Below are 14677 nucleotides of genomic sequence, written 5' to 3' on the forward strand. Positions count from 1 at the left end.
CTCAGCTCTCCAGGGCCACCTTTTGTCTGTAAAGCACCAAGTAAAATGTCTTTTCGTTGTGACCACGTCCAACCTTCTGTTGATGTCTGCAACCCAGGGGCTCCAGAGTGGACCACGGCTGTCAGCCTGGGTCTTAAATCCATCAGCTGGTGATTCTGACCCCCACAATGTTATTTCGTTTTTTAAAAAACTCTTGATCAACAATATTTAAATCATAGGGAATTATGCACAGAAATCAAAACTCCTCGCCTCTCTTGAATTACAGAGGTCTGGCAATCCTCTGCCCACATTCACAGGAGCCTACAGTCCGCTACAGTTGAGTATCAGCTGCCCCCTTGGACAATGTGGGAGTTCCCTAATTTACATGTCACCAGGGCACCTTCTGACCAGCCTGGGGGCTGTATGCATTTGTGTTTATAAAACTTGCCCTATATCTTGCCCTTTAATTCATAAAGGTTAGTCAAATATGTCTGAGTGCCATCACTTAACACGATGAGTAAAAAAATATAAGCAGCCTTTTCTCCGAGTCTAGGGATCTCAGAAGCCACAGCCAACCTGTTTCCCTCTGTGAAACTACAGACGAAATGCTGCCTATCATTTTCTGTTGCTTGCAGAAGGGGGTTGGGGAGAAGGGCAGGATTGCTGTTTCAGGTTTCTTTATATGATTTCCTGCTTTTTAAGGAAATGCTATTATCCTTACTGTATATTGAGCTCAACTCTCACTTACATAGTGACTCTCAAGCAGGAGTCTGAAACACGGCAATAGAGCCATTACTGCTGTATTTCACACGGAAGAGAGTTTTACTAATCCTCTTTGGCATTCATCTCTAAATCTTGGTGAATTCAAGTAGCTTCAATCTCTGAAAGTTTATTTTTGACTTAAGTGATTTTCTTGCTATTGCTAGATTTTTCAGGTGTCTCGCCAGCTGAATTGTTATCTGAATAAGCTTTGTTTATTTTTCTTGGGTCTTTATAGCAGGTTGAAGTCTGTACCAAGCAGTCACAACATTTCCTGCCCAAATGCCTTTTATTCTGAGTATGCAGTCAATAATTTTTTTTTTTTTTGCTTTACCTAAAACATAAATAACCCCCTTATACTCATTTTGAACCTTTTCCCAAAGTCCTTTCCCTTATGAAAGAGAGAAAAAAAAAGCCCTTTAGCAGACCTCTGTGTGATGTGAGCAGGAGTTCTAGTCAGGGAGCGTAAATCGTACCTCATACTCACAAATATACAAGTAACCCTTCCCTTTCCTGCTGTTTTCAATTACTCCGATTAATTTATTTCCAAACTTTTGGCACCCCTCTGCTACAGTACACAACAAACAAATTTACAGTGAGTCCCAAATTAAACATTAATGCAAAATCTTCTAGCCTCAAATTTCATTTGGTTCAGTCACTCTAAAATTTAATAAAATGTTAGTGTTTATTTCATATTTAACTTATTCCTATGCATAATGTTGAGTTTTATACTGAAATCTTGGAGCCAAATTATTAAAGGGGCTTTTGACAATGTGAATGAAAAATGGACTGAACTTAAAGTCACACACAGATTAGATTTCTGCACATGCATCTAGCAAATGTCTACTAAACCTGCAGGTAAGCTCTTTACACAACAAATAAATTGGTTGAGATCTTTTGCTTCAATATCTCATTTAAGCATTTCTGAAATTGTAAATGCCCAAGCTCTGGATCTCTTTTTATTTTAAACTAATGTCTGTTTAGTATACGTCTTCACTTCTTAATCTAAAGACGTACCATGTTTGAAAACTAAGAAAACAGGTTGTCTTTTTAAATTAGTTGTTACGATCATGTAGCATCTCCAAGGTAATTTCTCAGGTTGGGGTGAAGTATTTCCTCCATAATGCTGCAATGTTGTCTGCAATATAAAGTAAATAGTGTCTAAAAGGGTTGATTATCCCAAGTTGCTTTTTTGGCACTAGATGGCCTGTACAACTTAAAAAGAAACTCAGTGGGGAATACTTGGGGCTAAGCTTAACTTTGGAATGCAGATTTGAATATTAAGTTTTAAAACTAAACTTGGACTTTTTCTCAAGGTAGATAACATAAAAGAGAGCCAAAAGAAAAAAAGAGCAATGAAAAAAAATCAATGGGACCAAATCCTGAAACAATCTTCTAGTAACTTAGGCCCTAAAATACCTCATTCAACTTAGTATTAACAGATTTCCTTCAAGCACTGGATACCTATTTTCTTTCCCACAGACCCTCTGGGCTCTAATATTTTTTTCTTTTCCATCAGTTTCATAAAACCTCTCTCCTTGTTCTTTCTCCTCCCCTCACTCCCTCTTTCCTTTTTAACTCCATCAAGAACTCAATAAACCCAAATGGGTTTGGTTTGTAGCCATAAGCAACATTTCCCTGAAAATCCAAAGTTGTACAATTGCCAAACTAGTGTTTTTTATTGCTTGTTCTGGTTTATGTTGTTTAGTTGCTTCTGCTTCCAGCCTATAAATCGCACTGTGATAGGTACATAGTAGGAACTATAACATTTATTCAATGAATGCATGTGGATAAGTACAGAAGAATAATCCAGGGGCCCTGATTGACCAAGAGGAGCACCCACTAGGTCATAAACTCTTACCCAGTAGGTCCCCCACCATTTGTCACCACCCCTTTCCTTTCCACAGTTGTCTTGGAACTTCCAGGGAGAGTAATGAGTACAGCCGATAGCAGCTCTCTTAACATTTCATCCCATTAATCAAATATTCGTAAGTGGGAACGTGACTGAAAGCACAAATTCTTCTCAATCATGTCAAGGATTTGGGGACAATGAAAAAGGAGTTCTTCCTTGAAAACAATGAGAATTTCCTCAAGGGGGGGAAAAAAAAACTCATAAGAATCTTCACATATGCCAATGCTCATTTCTTCCGCTTATATTGGTAGAAATAACAGCAAAATAGTTGCTGCCACATTTACCAGTGCTTGGAATGTTACTAAGTGTATTATTTTATCTAAACCCTCAAGAAATACTGAGTCACTCTACTAATTCCATTCTGCGGACACGGTATGGGTAATAGGGAAGATGGTAGTAATAATTCTGAAATAAAGGGAAAAGGTAATAAAAAGGCAAGCAATATTGCAGGGGCCACACGTGACCATTACATGCCTAATATCATGAAACATTTCATACAAATCAATAAGAGGTGATGCAAAACAAAATGCATTCATTTTCAAAGAACCTAGAATGTTAACTCTCCCAAGATGGTAATTTGAGGCTTTATTTCATGCCTTATCCTTCTGATATATTGAATGGTGCTACATTCATTGTTATAGAAAATCTTCCTATATTAAAGATGTTGAGTCCCTCCTCTATCTCACCCTCATCTACAATGCTACCCCCTTGTTTGAGCTACCAACATCTCTCCTGCACAATTACAATAACCCTTTAACTGTATTCACTGTGTCTCTGGTCCTTTTTTATTCAGTAGCAAGCACGATCTCGTAAATAATTAAGTTGTGTCATGTCACCTCTGATTAAACAACCAATTGCAGCCTATTATAATGAGAACAAAACCCAAATGCCTCACTCTGATCTGCAAAGTCCTAACTGACCTACTCATAAATACCCTTTTCCCCACTCCTCTTCTCTTCCAAACACACGCAGTGTACTTTAGGCACACAGACCTTCTTCCTTTCTCTAAGATGTCAAAATCATGACTTCCTCTCAAGGGTTTACATGGGAAGTTCCTCCCTCAGAACCATTCAGAGCTTGTTCCTTCACATCACTTTTATCTCAGCAAATATGTCAGCCTTCACAAAAAAAGGCCTGCTCTTGATTACATGATGTTATTTTTCTTTCTTCTTAGCACAAAATAGTATGTGTCATTTTGCTTATTGTCTGTTTCCTCCTTCCCTGAAATGTACACTAAAATGTAAGCTCTGACAGACTAGTTACATTGTATAACTTGCTCACTTGCCTCTTTCCCGACCTCTAGAACAACTCCCAGCATATCTCTGCTCAAATTTGTTGAACCAGTGAATAAATAAATGAATGACCACCAACCACATGGGTTGCTTCAGGGATCATATGATTTCAGGAGGAAAAAACCAAGAACAAAATTAAAGTGTCCTGAAAATGTAAGGGATTTCTACTGCTATTAGTAATACACATTAAGTTAATGCTATAATTAATGAAATAATGGATACTTATGTAATGCGATACCAATGCACGCTACGTTTTCACATACATTGTCTAACTCGCATTCGTGGAAGGTGTGAAAGACACTGCTAGGTCTCTCTCTTCAGAGCTGGTTGGAGCAGTTTTCTGTAAACCTCTGGTGGTGTTTTCACAGGACTCAGATTAAAATACATACAGAATAAAACCCTCATGCCCTTCATAACCTTATGATCTCCCAGCAATGAGAGCAGCAAGGGGAATGGAAAAAAGTCCTAAGATTTTGGTTCTTACACTATCAGGATTAATTTCAAAATACTTGACAATATCATCAGCAAGTGAAAACAGAAGTAAACATCCTAGCATGGGAGAGAACTCTATCCAAAGACAGACAGTTCTAAATTCTACTTATTTTTAATGTTGGTCAATGTTGGATAAAGTCACTATCTTTTCCCCCAAGTAAGATTTGTACGCCACTAGTATTACAGGCCATCAGCATGGTGCTGGTGAATCGCTAGCCTTTTTCTTAGAATGACAACAATATAAGGACTCAGCAAAAGGGCCTGAATTCTGAGTTAGTTAATTCTATCTATAAATCTTAGTTATTTTTTAATGAAAAATCTCATAAATATGGATGCCCAGAAGGTGTGATCTATAATAGTTTCACCTGACAAGGCAAAAATCTCACCCATGGGCTGGCATCGTTATCACTGTACTTTCAGAGCTTAATTATGAGAAAATGCCTTAAAAATTAATAGAGTTGAATAAAGTGGAATATTTTAATACAGCATACCTCCTATTTTAGCATGGTAAAATACCAATAAAATATATCATTAAAAGCTTTAGAAAATGCACACAAGGTCTTAGATAATCTAAAAACCAAGTCTTTTTAAATCTCAAGAATTTATATTTTAGCAAATGTTTGAAGTTCCTAATTACCTCAGTTACCTGATCTGTGTGGATTGAAGCTTCAAAAAATTCTTACTGTCAATGTTCTCTCTCTTAGCATCTTTGTCCTTCCTCTCCTTATACATCCTAATTTCTAAAGAAAACAGTCATTCTAAACTCATTTCTGTTATCAGCCTTATCCTGCAGTTTTTCTTTTCCACAAATATCTTAAAATACCCCAGGAACACTCAAAGCAAGCAACCAGAGTTTTACTTCTCTCTTCTCCCCCATCCCTCCCCATTTTTAGTTCGCTTTTCTCATTTTAAGAAGAAAGGGCGAAGATGTACAAATTGTCATTAAAGAAAAACTCAGTGGTAGAAAACTTCTTAAGGAATTAATGTATTTGTATTTCTAAAGTTAAGCCTTCTTGGAAGTTGAAGGATGTCAATGCAATGTGGAAAAGTTAGGAAGGAATGTCCTATTGATTGTAAGAATAAAACAAGAGACAAGTCTGTGATACCTTGACCTTACCTAAAGAAGAAATGTATTCTTTCAACTAAAATGAGGTCGTGTTTCAACAATACCTGTCTTTGGTCTGAAGGCTAAGCCAGCCGGACAATGAGGTGCATGCATCTCAGGAAGAGATGTCTGACTGTTAATAAGAATGCATTGTGAGATAAAATGGAACGCTGGTATCTTACAGCAAGGCAGCGCACTCTATCTTCTTCAAGAAGTTTTTTTTTTTTTTTTTCTTTTTTCTCTTACTTAAAAAAGTTAGAAGGAATCTCATATGAAAAGGTACTTTCTCAACTTGTCTTCTATAAAGGACATAGTTATAATGTTATTCACATGTAAATGGAAACTCATATATACATGACTGTGTTCAAGCTTATTTCTGAGAAAAATAAGATTAAACAGATGACTCTACAGTAAGAATATTTTTCATTGTTCCTGTAGCTAAAGAAACCTTTGACAAGTATATTTACAACAACTTCGGAATATTTGAGAAATTCCAAATGTAGATAATATATCCTTATTCAACAAATATGAGTGGCAGAGTTATTGAACAATATTAAGTAACACCATCATTACCAACTCAAGCCTTTTGTCCTGATGATACTTACAAGAATCTGACCTACTGGGAAATCAGCAACAAATGAGTGGGCCCATTTACTTAATCAAGCCATTGCATTTTTTTTAACCACAATTGGACATCTAATTGCAGTGCAGACTAAAACCAAGTTAATGTGACTGCATGAAAAAGTTATTACAGTCATATTAAAAAGCACACTAAATGCTGTTGTCCACTTTATCACTGCAATGATTTCCACTATATATTCTGTATTGAGAGAGGGTCTTGACTTTGACTTCGAAATATATTTTAGTGTTGTAAAATATTTTACAAAATGAAAAAATAACTGTTAATAAATAAAGCCCGTAAAGAAAAATAATAATTTTCAACTAATTTTCAATAAAGTAACATTCGTCTGAATAGGAGTAAATTCAGAGCATGTATTTATTCATATTCTAATAGTGTTTTAAACTCTTATGCTATCCCATGATATAACTATATAATTACTCCCAAACATATTTAATTTGCCTGTTATGATAGGCACAATGACAGTGGTACATCTGATTTACTCTACAAAGTGTAGATATGAAGTATCACACATAAGTTTTTCAGGGAAATATGTTGTGGTTGTTTTTCCATAACATTTAATTTTAAGCTTTTTATGCAAGATCAGTTTTACTTGTTTACCAGAACTGACTGGCTACTATCTAACAGTTTGACTCTCATTTAGTTCCTAGTCCGTTTAACCAATTTGTTTAGTCAGGAAGCTCAATCAACATAATTGGGTTTGTATAGAGATGGCCTAAAGCAATAGGATGGAAAGAGAGAAAGAAACTATATTTTGGTGTCACTGAATTCAAAACAGAGAAATAAATAATACATACTTTCTAACTTGCCCTTGTAGTTATGCCGGGGGTGGGGGGGGGTTGGGGGGGGGGAAGGGAGGCCACCAAATCATTCATGAGGAGAAAACATAGATCTAAAATTGTGAACCCAGCTTATAGCAGAAAAACTTCTAATAGAAAAAAAGCATATAAATTTTGAAGGTCTAAGCTTACTTGTTCTGATGTGTTACAGAATCTTCTGAAGCCTTCATTCCCTTTTCTACAATACAAAGGGTTCAGATGTAGTTGGACAGATTAACAATTTGTTCAAATGAGACCGCACAGAATAGCGACAACAGTCATTAAATATTATTGCAAGCACAATACTCTTCAAAAGCAAGTGAGATTAAATATACGCATTGGCACATATGTGAATTAGTACGAAAAGTAACTTTTTAAAAACTCAATATTTAGAGATATTTTCAAGTTTTTGTAAAGTTTAAATAATGGAACTTTTTTTCCAAGGAACTAAAGAAGGCTAAATATCTCCTTCTAAACAAAACAGCTGTAGAGTGCCCCCAAGGCTTGTAGACTGTTAGATTGGTGATTGCTTTGTTGCAATTTCCTTCTTATGCCTCTTCGTCAATGGGTTGTTTTACAGGTAAAATTTGGAGAATAACAATCCATATGAAGATGTAAAGCAACTCCACAGAAGAGGATAAAAGTATCACTCGACACTCTTCTGTTTGATTGGTTAGAAATATTTTGCCCTCCCTTTCCCACAAAAAAAAAAAAAAGAAAGAAAGAAAAGGAAAATATGATTTGTGCTCTCTATGCATCAAGGTAGGTTTTGGTCACTATTTTTAGATTAAATACAAAGATTCGGATTTCTTTAGAGAATATAAGGAAGGTTTTTTGAAGTAACTAGAATAAACATGACTATTTCCTGATAGAAATTTGGTCCAGTATATTCTGGCTAACTCACTATAAAAGTAGTCAACCTCGGGCTTCCCTGGTGGCGCAGTGGTTGAGAATCTGCCTGTCAATGCAGGGGACATGGGTTCGAGCCCTGGTCTGGGAGGATCCCACATGCCGCGGAGCAACTAGGCCCGTGAGCCACAGTTGCTGAGCCTGCGCGTCTGGAGCCTGTGCTCCGCCACAAGAGGGGCCGCGATAGTGAGAGGCCCGCGCACTGCGATGAAGAGTGGCCCCCACTTGCCGCAACTAGACAAAGCCCTCGCACAGAAACGAAGACCCAACATAGCCATAAATGAATGAATGAATAAATAAATAAATAAATAAATAAAAATTAAAAAAAAAAAGTAGTCAACCTTTTGCTCTACTTTTCTTTAGCAGTCCAGCTACTAAAAACATTGCTTTAAATTATAAACATTGGGTGCATCATAATTACAGACATTTCAAAGGCAAATACATTTTGACATTTACTTCCTCCACTGTAAGATTCTGTTACAACAAATTATGTGTTAAATGGAAATTCATTCATTAGAATACTGCATGTTCGGAGTTGAAAAATAACTCAAAGTTCTTTCATTTCATAATTTTGTTTTTCAAGGAGGCAATCATAACAAAATTAGACATATATTGTCTGGGTTTTTTTAAAAATAAAAGTTTCATTTAAAAATCTATCTGGGACTTCCCTGGCGGTCCAGTGGTTAAGACTTCGCCTTCCCATGCAGGGGGTGCTGGTTTGATCCCTGGTCAGGGAGCTAAGACCCCACATGCCTCGTGGCCAAAAAACTAAAACATAAAATAGAAGCAATATTGTAATAAATTCAATAAAGACTTTAAAAATGGTCTACATCGAAAAAAAAATCTTTAAAAATCTATTTCCAATTTTCAGGTTAGAGTGGTGTTTTTATAGGTTTTTGTGCACCAAGGCAGCCGTTTTAAAGAAATCTTCTTTAAAGAAGGTATATCTATATAACAGGTGGGTTCCACTTACTGCTAAATTAGTTTAACTAATGACATCATGTTGGGACAATCATGTTTAACTTTTAGTGTTAATTCTACTTCTTTGAATGTAGCCATCTAGAATGCAGACAAGTGTTTCCTTTGTACAAGAATTGTTTTGACAGACAGCCTCAGAAGATAGAGAAATGTATCAATACATCTGCTTGGTACCTTTTACTACATAGAATCCCTACAACTAGGAAGGAATTGAAGAAAGAGGAGGTGACATTTCACAGAAGATGTAAAAATTAAAAGCAGAATCATGAAAAAAAACTGTATCATAGAATGGAGGGAAGATACAAAGGTCCCTCATCATTGTAATACTTATAAAAGACCAAGTCATGTTCAGTCCAGGTGACTTTAAATAAAGCCTATCTTTATGGTACACCCTAGGCTCTGAAAAGAGATTGACAAGACAAGCAGCAAGAAACTAATGTCCTGGATCCAATACACTTGCAAACTAAAAATCTCTGCATGACTCTACCATGAACGATAAGTAGCATTTACAAAGTGTCATCTCATTTTTAAGAATATATTAACTATATCACTCATCCACCACCTTTTCTAAGAATATTTCTTTCACATTCACTTTAAAAAATCACTACCATTTACCAATTCTAGCACAGTTAACAACATTTAAGTTTTCTGCAGTATTCTCATGTGTCTCTCCATTCTTTAGGTTTAATTATATCCAGCCTCACATGGATGGAAGTTTCTTTATTTGTATACTGTAAACATTTCCATATGATATTTATTATTGATATCAGAGGAAAACATTTATCTTGAGAAATTATTTTGTCTAAAGGTTTACTTTAATCTCTTCTTTAAGGAACACTAATTTGGATTCAGCCTCTTCCTAAAAGTGTCATTTGGCATTCTCCCCCCTCCCCCTTCTCTTTCCTTCCCTTATTCTGTTTTCTATAATTTACATTCTTTCTTCTTTAAACGCATTGAAATTTTTCTTTTTCTATTGTCTCCTTTCCTTTGCACCATTTTCAGTTTGAGCTGGAGAGAGAGAGAGTAAAAGAGAGAGACGAAAACTCAAAGATTATAGAGACCTCTTCAAAACAAAACTTTAGTATTTCTGGAATATAAAGAGACACAGCTTGCAGCTCATTCTTCTTTGAGTAGAGAAAGATTAAAATTTTGAAATACACATGATTGCCAGCTTTAGATGGTTTTATAGACATATACATTTAAATGATTAAATGATGAACTTTAATTATTTGGAAATACATTTCCACAGTTTATCAGACTCAAAAATGTAAAAGAGACTAGCTTTAGTTCTCTCAATCCCTTTTCTGCTCAGAAAATTTGACAATTTAAAATATACTTCCTTTTAAGTCTTAATCCTTATCAAGCGATACTTTGATGTGATATGACATTGTTATATGACACATTGGTTGATTCTAAGTGAACATGATTTATCCTCCACATTCTGCTGTTAAGAGTTACAAAGATGTTTCCTTTTTTCAAATGTGATGAAATCTAATAAGAACTGACATGCACATTAGCTTATCTCTGTACCTAAATCAATGCAAACTAAGAAAATAAACAACATAGAATTAAAGGACAAGTGGATGTGCATAAATTGAATACAAGCATACAAGTTCAAGTATTTTTCTATTTAAACAAATTTTTTGAGTTTATACTCAAAGGGAAGAGAAACATGGGTAGAGGGTAATATAACCATTTCTATCTAGTTCACGCAGTTTAAGAAGCTACCCGTTACTCAGTACTTATTTGGAGAACCTGAAAGTGTTTTCTCATTTTCTGGCATGAAGCTAGGTCTTGCACTACAAAACACACCTGTGTAATTCACAAGCCTGTTCCATTCTTCAAGGACAACTGACATAAGCCTGGGCAGAAAGCTACATCTCATTAACCTCTTTCTTGAGCTTATATTCCCATGTCTTCTGTTTCAGGATTTCAGTAAGAGAAGTTTGTCATAATGCAGCAGCCCTTTCTTTTTTAACTTTCAACAAGATTGCTCTCTTTTTCTCCCTCCTTTTTCCAAATGGGACCCACCCTTTTCACTTTTGATAGCTAGCTGTGGCATTTTTAGCTCTTTTAAAAGTTGTGTTAAATATGTGTAACAGTGGTAAAGTGTTGGTCTATAACTATTTTTACTTGTGTTATCCAATATAGTACTTCTGATGCTGACATGATGATACAATGGGACACTATTTCAGTTTTAGGAAAAAGTAACAATCCTTTTCCATGTACCCTATTTATATCTTAGATATCCCTCTCCCTACTGGAACTAAATTGACACCAAATTCTAATCCTTTTAATTATTTAGTTTTCTATCTCAGAAGAAAGTTGGGGGGGTCTATATATTTATATTCAGGTATTCATTCCAATCATTGTAGCAATGGCCCTGTTCCTCACAAACACATACAAAAGCACTGAGGACTTAGTTCTACATGAGGTCAAATTTCTGGAGAATGGGGACTCACTCAGAAAGAGCCCAATAGCAGCAGTCTGCCAGTGCCATTCTATTTTGCTAGCACACAGGACTGAAAAGCTTCATTCTGTTCATCTGTTCTGGTCCAACTTCAAACATTTTTCCTAAGAAAGGTTGAGAGCTGATTGTTCCAGATCAAAGGCATCATCATTTCAAGTTAGAGCTATGTGCTTCCATTTTATCAGTATAGTTTTCAACTATTCCACACCAACTTCAAGGCAAGTTAAGGCAAGTTCAGAAGCCAAACGGTTAGGTGGCAATGATATGTTTAAAAGACATATCAGTAAATGTCAAGACTTTCTAAAGGAACTCATATTAGTCTCAGTACTGGTAAATGAAATGACAAGTGTGGGTATGGTATAAAGACTATAATCTGGTTGCCCACAGCAGGTTGAATAGAAACACTACAATTCATTCCCCTGTTCTTTCCTATAATGAAGCAATAATTTTTAGTCAATTCATAATTCGCTTCATATAAACAGTCACTAAATCTCCCAATGCAACCTTTTGCCTACTTGCTTGGCATTGAGATCTGTACATTTTCTATCTTTCTTACTTCTTTTTTTTTCTAATTAGCCCAAAAAACAAAACGTATCAGTTAATATGAACTCATGCTATGATTTAGAAAAACAAAAAACAAACAAAAAAACTAGATCTATGATAATTCTGATTTTACTTTAAGCAGTTAACAATTCCAATGCCAACGGCCCAACTATTTATCTTTTTTTTTTTTTCTTTTTTCACCCGTCTGACTGTTGTCAAAGATTATCAAACTTGCACAGGGATTCTTGGGTTTCCAAATCAAAGTTTACAAAACCCAGATTTATTATAATGCCCACCTCCTCTCTCCTTTCTGCTCTGCTCGCCATACCCATTCCCATTTAAACTTGTACCATTCATCAGCTTTTCGGACAAAAAGCAAGGGCAAAACACCAGTGGTGGGTGAGCGTCTCCAGGCACCATGAGCTGTGTCACAGACCTTCAGAATCAAAAACGTCAAGCTCAAGCAGGTGCCTGCGCCCAGAAGCTCCCCGAAAGCGTTAGCTTCTCCCTTGATGACCCGAATCTCGCCGGAGTCTGCCCCAGAAAGGGGCTACAGAGAGGAAACCGGCTGGAGTCGGCGCTTTCCCCTCTCCACAGACCCTGCGTGCAGCAGGTAAGGAACTTAACCCTGGAGATAAGTTAAGGGAGCACACACTTAACGCGGAGCCTCCGGAGCCCGCAAAAGCTCGAAGCCAAGAGAGTGAGCGCGGAGGGAAGTCTTGAAAACGCGAACGCTGATCCCAACATCTGCAGCGCTTGGGGTGCGCGGACAGAGGCGCGCAGTCAAGTCCAAACGCTCCCGGGGGAAACGAAATCAGGACCCGCAAAGGGCCAAAGGAAAAAGCTGTGGGAGAGCCGAGGACTCGGGTAGCTGGTTCGGAAATCCCTCACCGCACCTCTCAACACACCCCCCCCCCGCCCCCCGAGAACGGCGCACAGTGGCCCAGGGTCCCGGGCAGCGGGGCCGCAAGGACTTAACTTCCACACTCACTTATCTGCAAGCGTCGCCCAGCAGGAAAGCCAAGGAAGACCGGGGGCAAGGAAGGGGGTCAAGGTGTTCTCCTTACCTCGGTCGGCTCCCACGGTCAGCACCTTGGCGACAGGCAATAATCCCGAGAGAGTGAGTAAGGCGAGGAGAAACTCGGACATCGTGGTCGCCCGGGGAGGAAGCCAGCGCCGGAGACTGCTCGGCTGCACCCTCGGCCAGGCGGCGGCGGCGGCGGCTCGGAGCCCCGAACCGAGCAGCGTCATTTACAAATGTCACTGGAAATTCTTCAGCTCAGTGAGCCCAGCCAGTCCGCCTGGAGCAGGATGTGGAAGGTGTAGGGATGCGCGCGTGGTGGGGAGAGAGAGAGTGTGTGTGAGCGCGAGCGAGCCGCTCGTGTGTCTTGACTTTTCAATGCAGGGTACGTCTGATCTTACATCACGCAAAGAGGGGCAGTGAGATGCCAGCGGAGGGGAATTCACTGATTAATCACCCGGTCCGCCACACACCCCTCCGTCGTCCACATAAATCACATCTATTACTTAGTAAGAGGCATTTAACACAACAGGAAAATACCACCGCGAACTGAGAACACCACAAATCACAATTATTTCAGTCTCCTTGAAGAGAAAGTAACTCCAAGCTGGTTCTGTAGGGATTTGGGTCTTTAGAGAGGAGGGGAGATTTCTGCGTCGGGCTGAGCCAGCCAGGGGCCTGGAAAGCTCCGCATTTAACAGCCAGTTCGGAATTACCAGCCACCAGCGCTGAGATAGATGCTTCTCTAGGCAAAGCAGATTTGATCCCTTCGCTCCCTGGAAGCTTCCTTCCCCGGAAGGAAGGACTAGCCAAGTAACTGAGCTTCTCTTAGGGAAATGGTTCCCTCTGCTCGCCACACAAATGCAATGCTTTCTGAGCTGCACTTTTAACTTTTACGCTGAGTAGCACCTAGGGACAAAGATAAAAATTTAGTGACTCAGCAGAAACAAACAAAAAAAAACAAAACCCCCAAAGTTATCACCCGTTGCATAAGAAGGGAAGGTGGATGGAAAGAGGCCCCTAAGCAGGGAACCCTAAAGCAGACAATTGGCACTTTTACAGTGGATTTCTCTTTTTAAAAGGATACCTTGAACCATTTTGAACATGTTTTGATGCTTTTTTTAATTGCTTGTTTTCTTTTCTTTTCTTCTTCCACATAGTATAGTGGTAGTTTAAGAACTTTCCCAAACCATCGGAGGCATTAAAATGAATCAGTGCAATTAAAAAAAAAAAAAAAAGTTGTTCGAATGACCGCTTTTTAAATATGATCATCCAAGTACCTAAAATTTTAGTTACTTGAAAATGGTTGAGTTAAAACTCAGAAATTTTAATAGTTGAAGGCTTACCTTTTTTCCCTTGTGACATCAGTAATTCTTGCCTAACAGCAAAGGTTAAAAATGTTTTGTATTTAATGTTTAAAAACCTGAGATGGGTGTAAAGGAAAACTATAAGGAAAGCACCAAACTAAGCAACAGGATGACTGAAAAGGGAAGGAAAGATGCTTTAAATACTTTATTCAGTTTACCAGTTGAAACTTATTTTAGATGAATGCCAGCACGATGAGCTAGCTGCTTACTAGAGTAAAATCATCCAGAAACATCTTTGGATGCTCTTCAGAAACCATTAAAATTAGACTGGATCAAAGAACACAGGTGACTATGAGGGACATTGCCACTTAGTCTGTGATTACAAAATATGTTCTTTAGGTCAGTTTTGCCATATTTTATATATTAAGTTTATTTTCCCTTGTAAATTGACT

At 37.9% G+C, this 14677-nt stretch overlaps 1 protein-coding gene across 1 annotated transcript in view; it reads right to left on the reverse strand.

Annotated features, from left to right (window-relative positions):
• The window catches only part of LRP1B (LDL receptor related protein 1B), a 1897582-nt gene extending 1883843 nt beyond the window's left edge, over positions 1 to 13739 (reverse strand). The window contains exon 1 of the mRNA XM_036857483.1: positions 12965 to 13739. Within this exon, the coding sequence (XP_036713378.1) occupies positions 12965 to 13148 (184 nt within the window). The 5' untranslated portion in view covers positions 13149 to 13739. The remainder of the gene's footprint in view (positions 1 to 12964) is intronic.
• Positions 13740 to 14677: the final 938 nt, after the last annotated feature.

The sequence above is a fragment of the Balaenoptera musculus genome, chromosome 7 (assembly GCF_009873245.2).
Source record: "Balaenoptera musculus isolate JJ_BM4_2016_0621 chromosome 7, mBalMus1.pri.v3, whole genome shotgun sequence".
Lineage (NCBI taxonomy): Eukaryota > Metazoa > Chordata > Mammalia > Artiodactyla > Balaenopteridae > Balaenoptera > Balaenoptera musculus.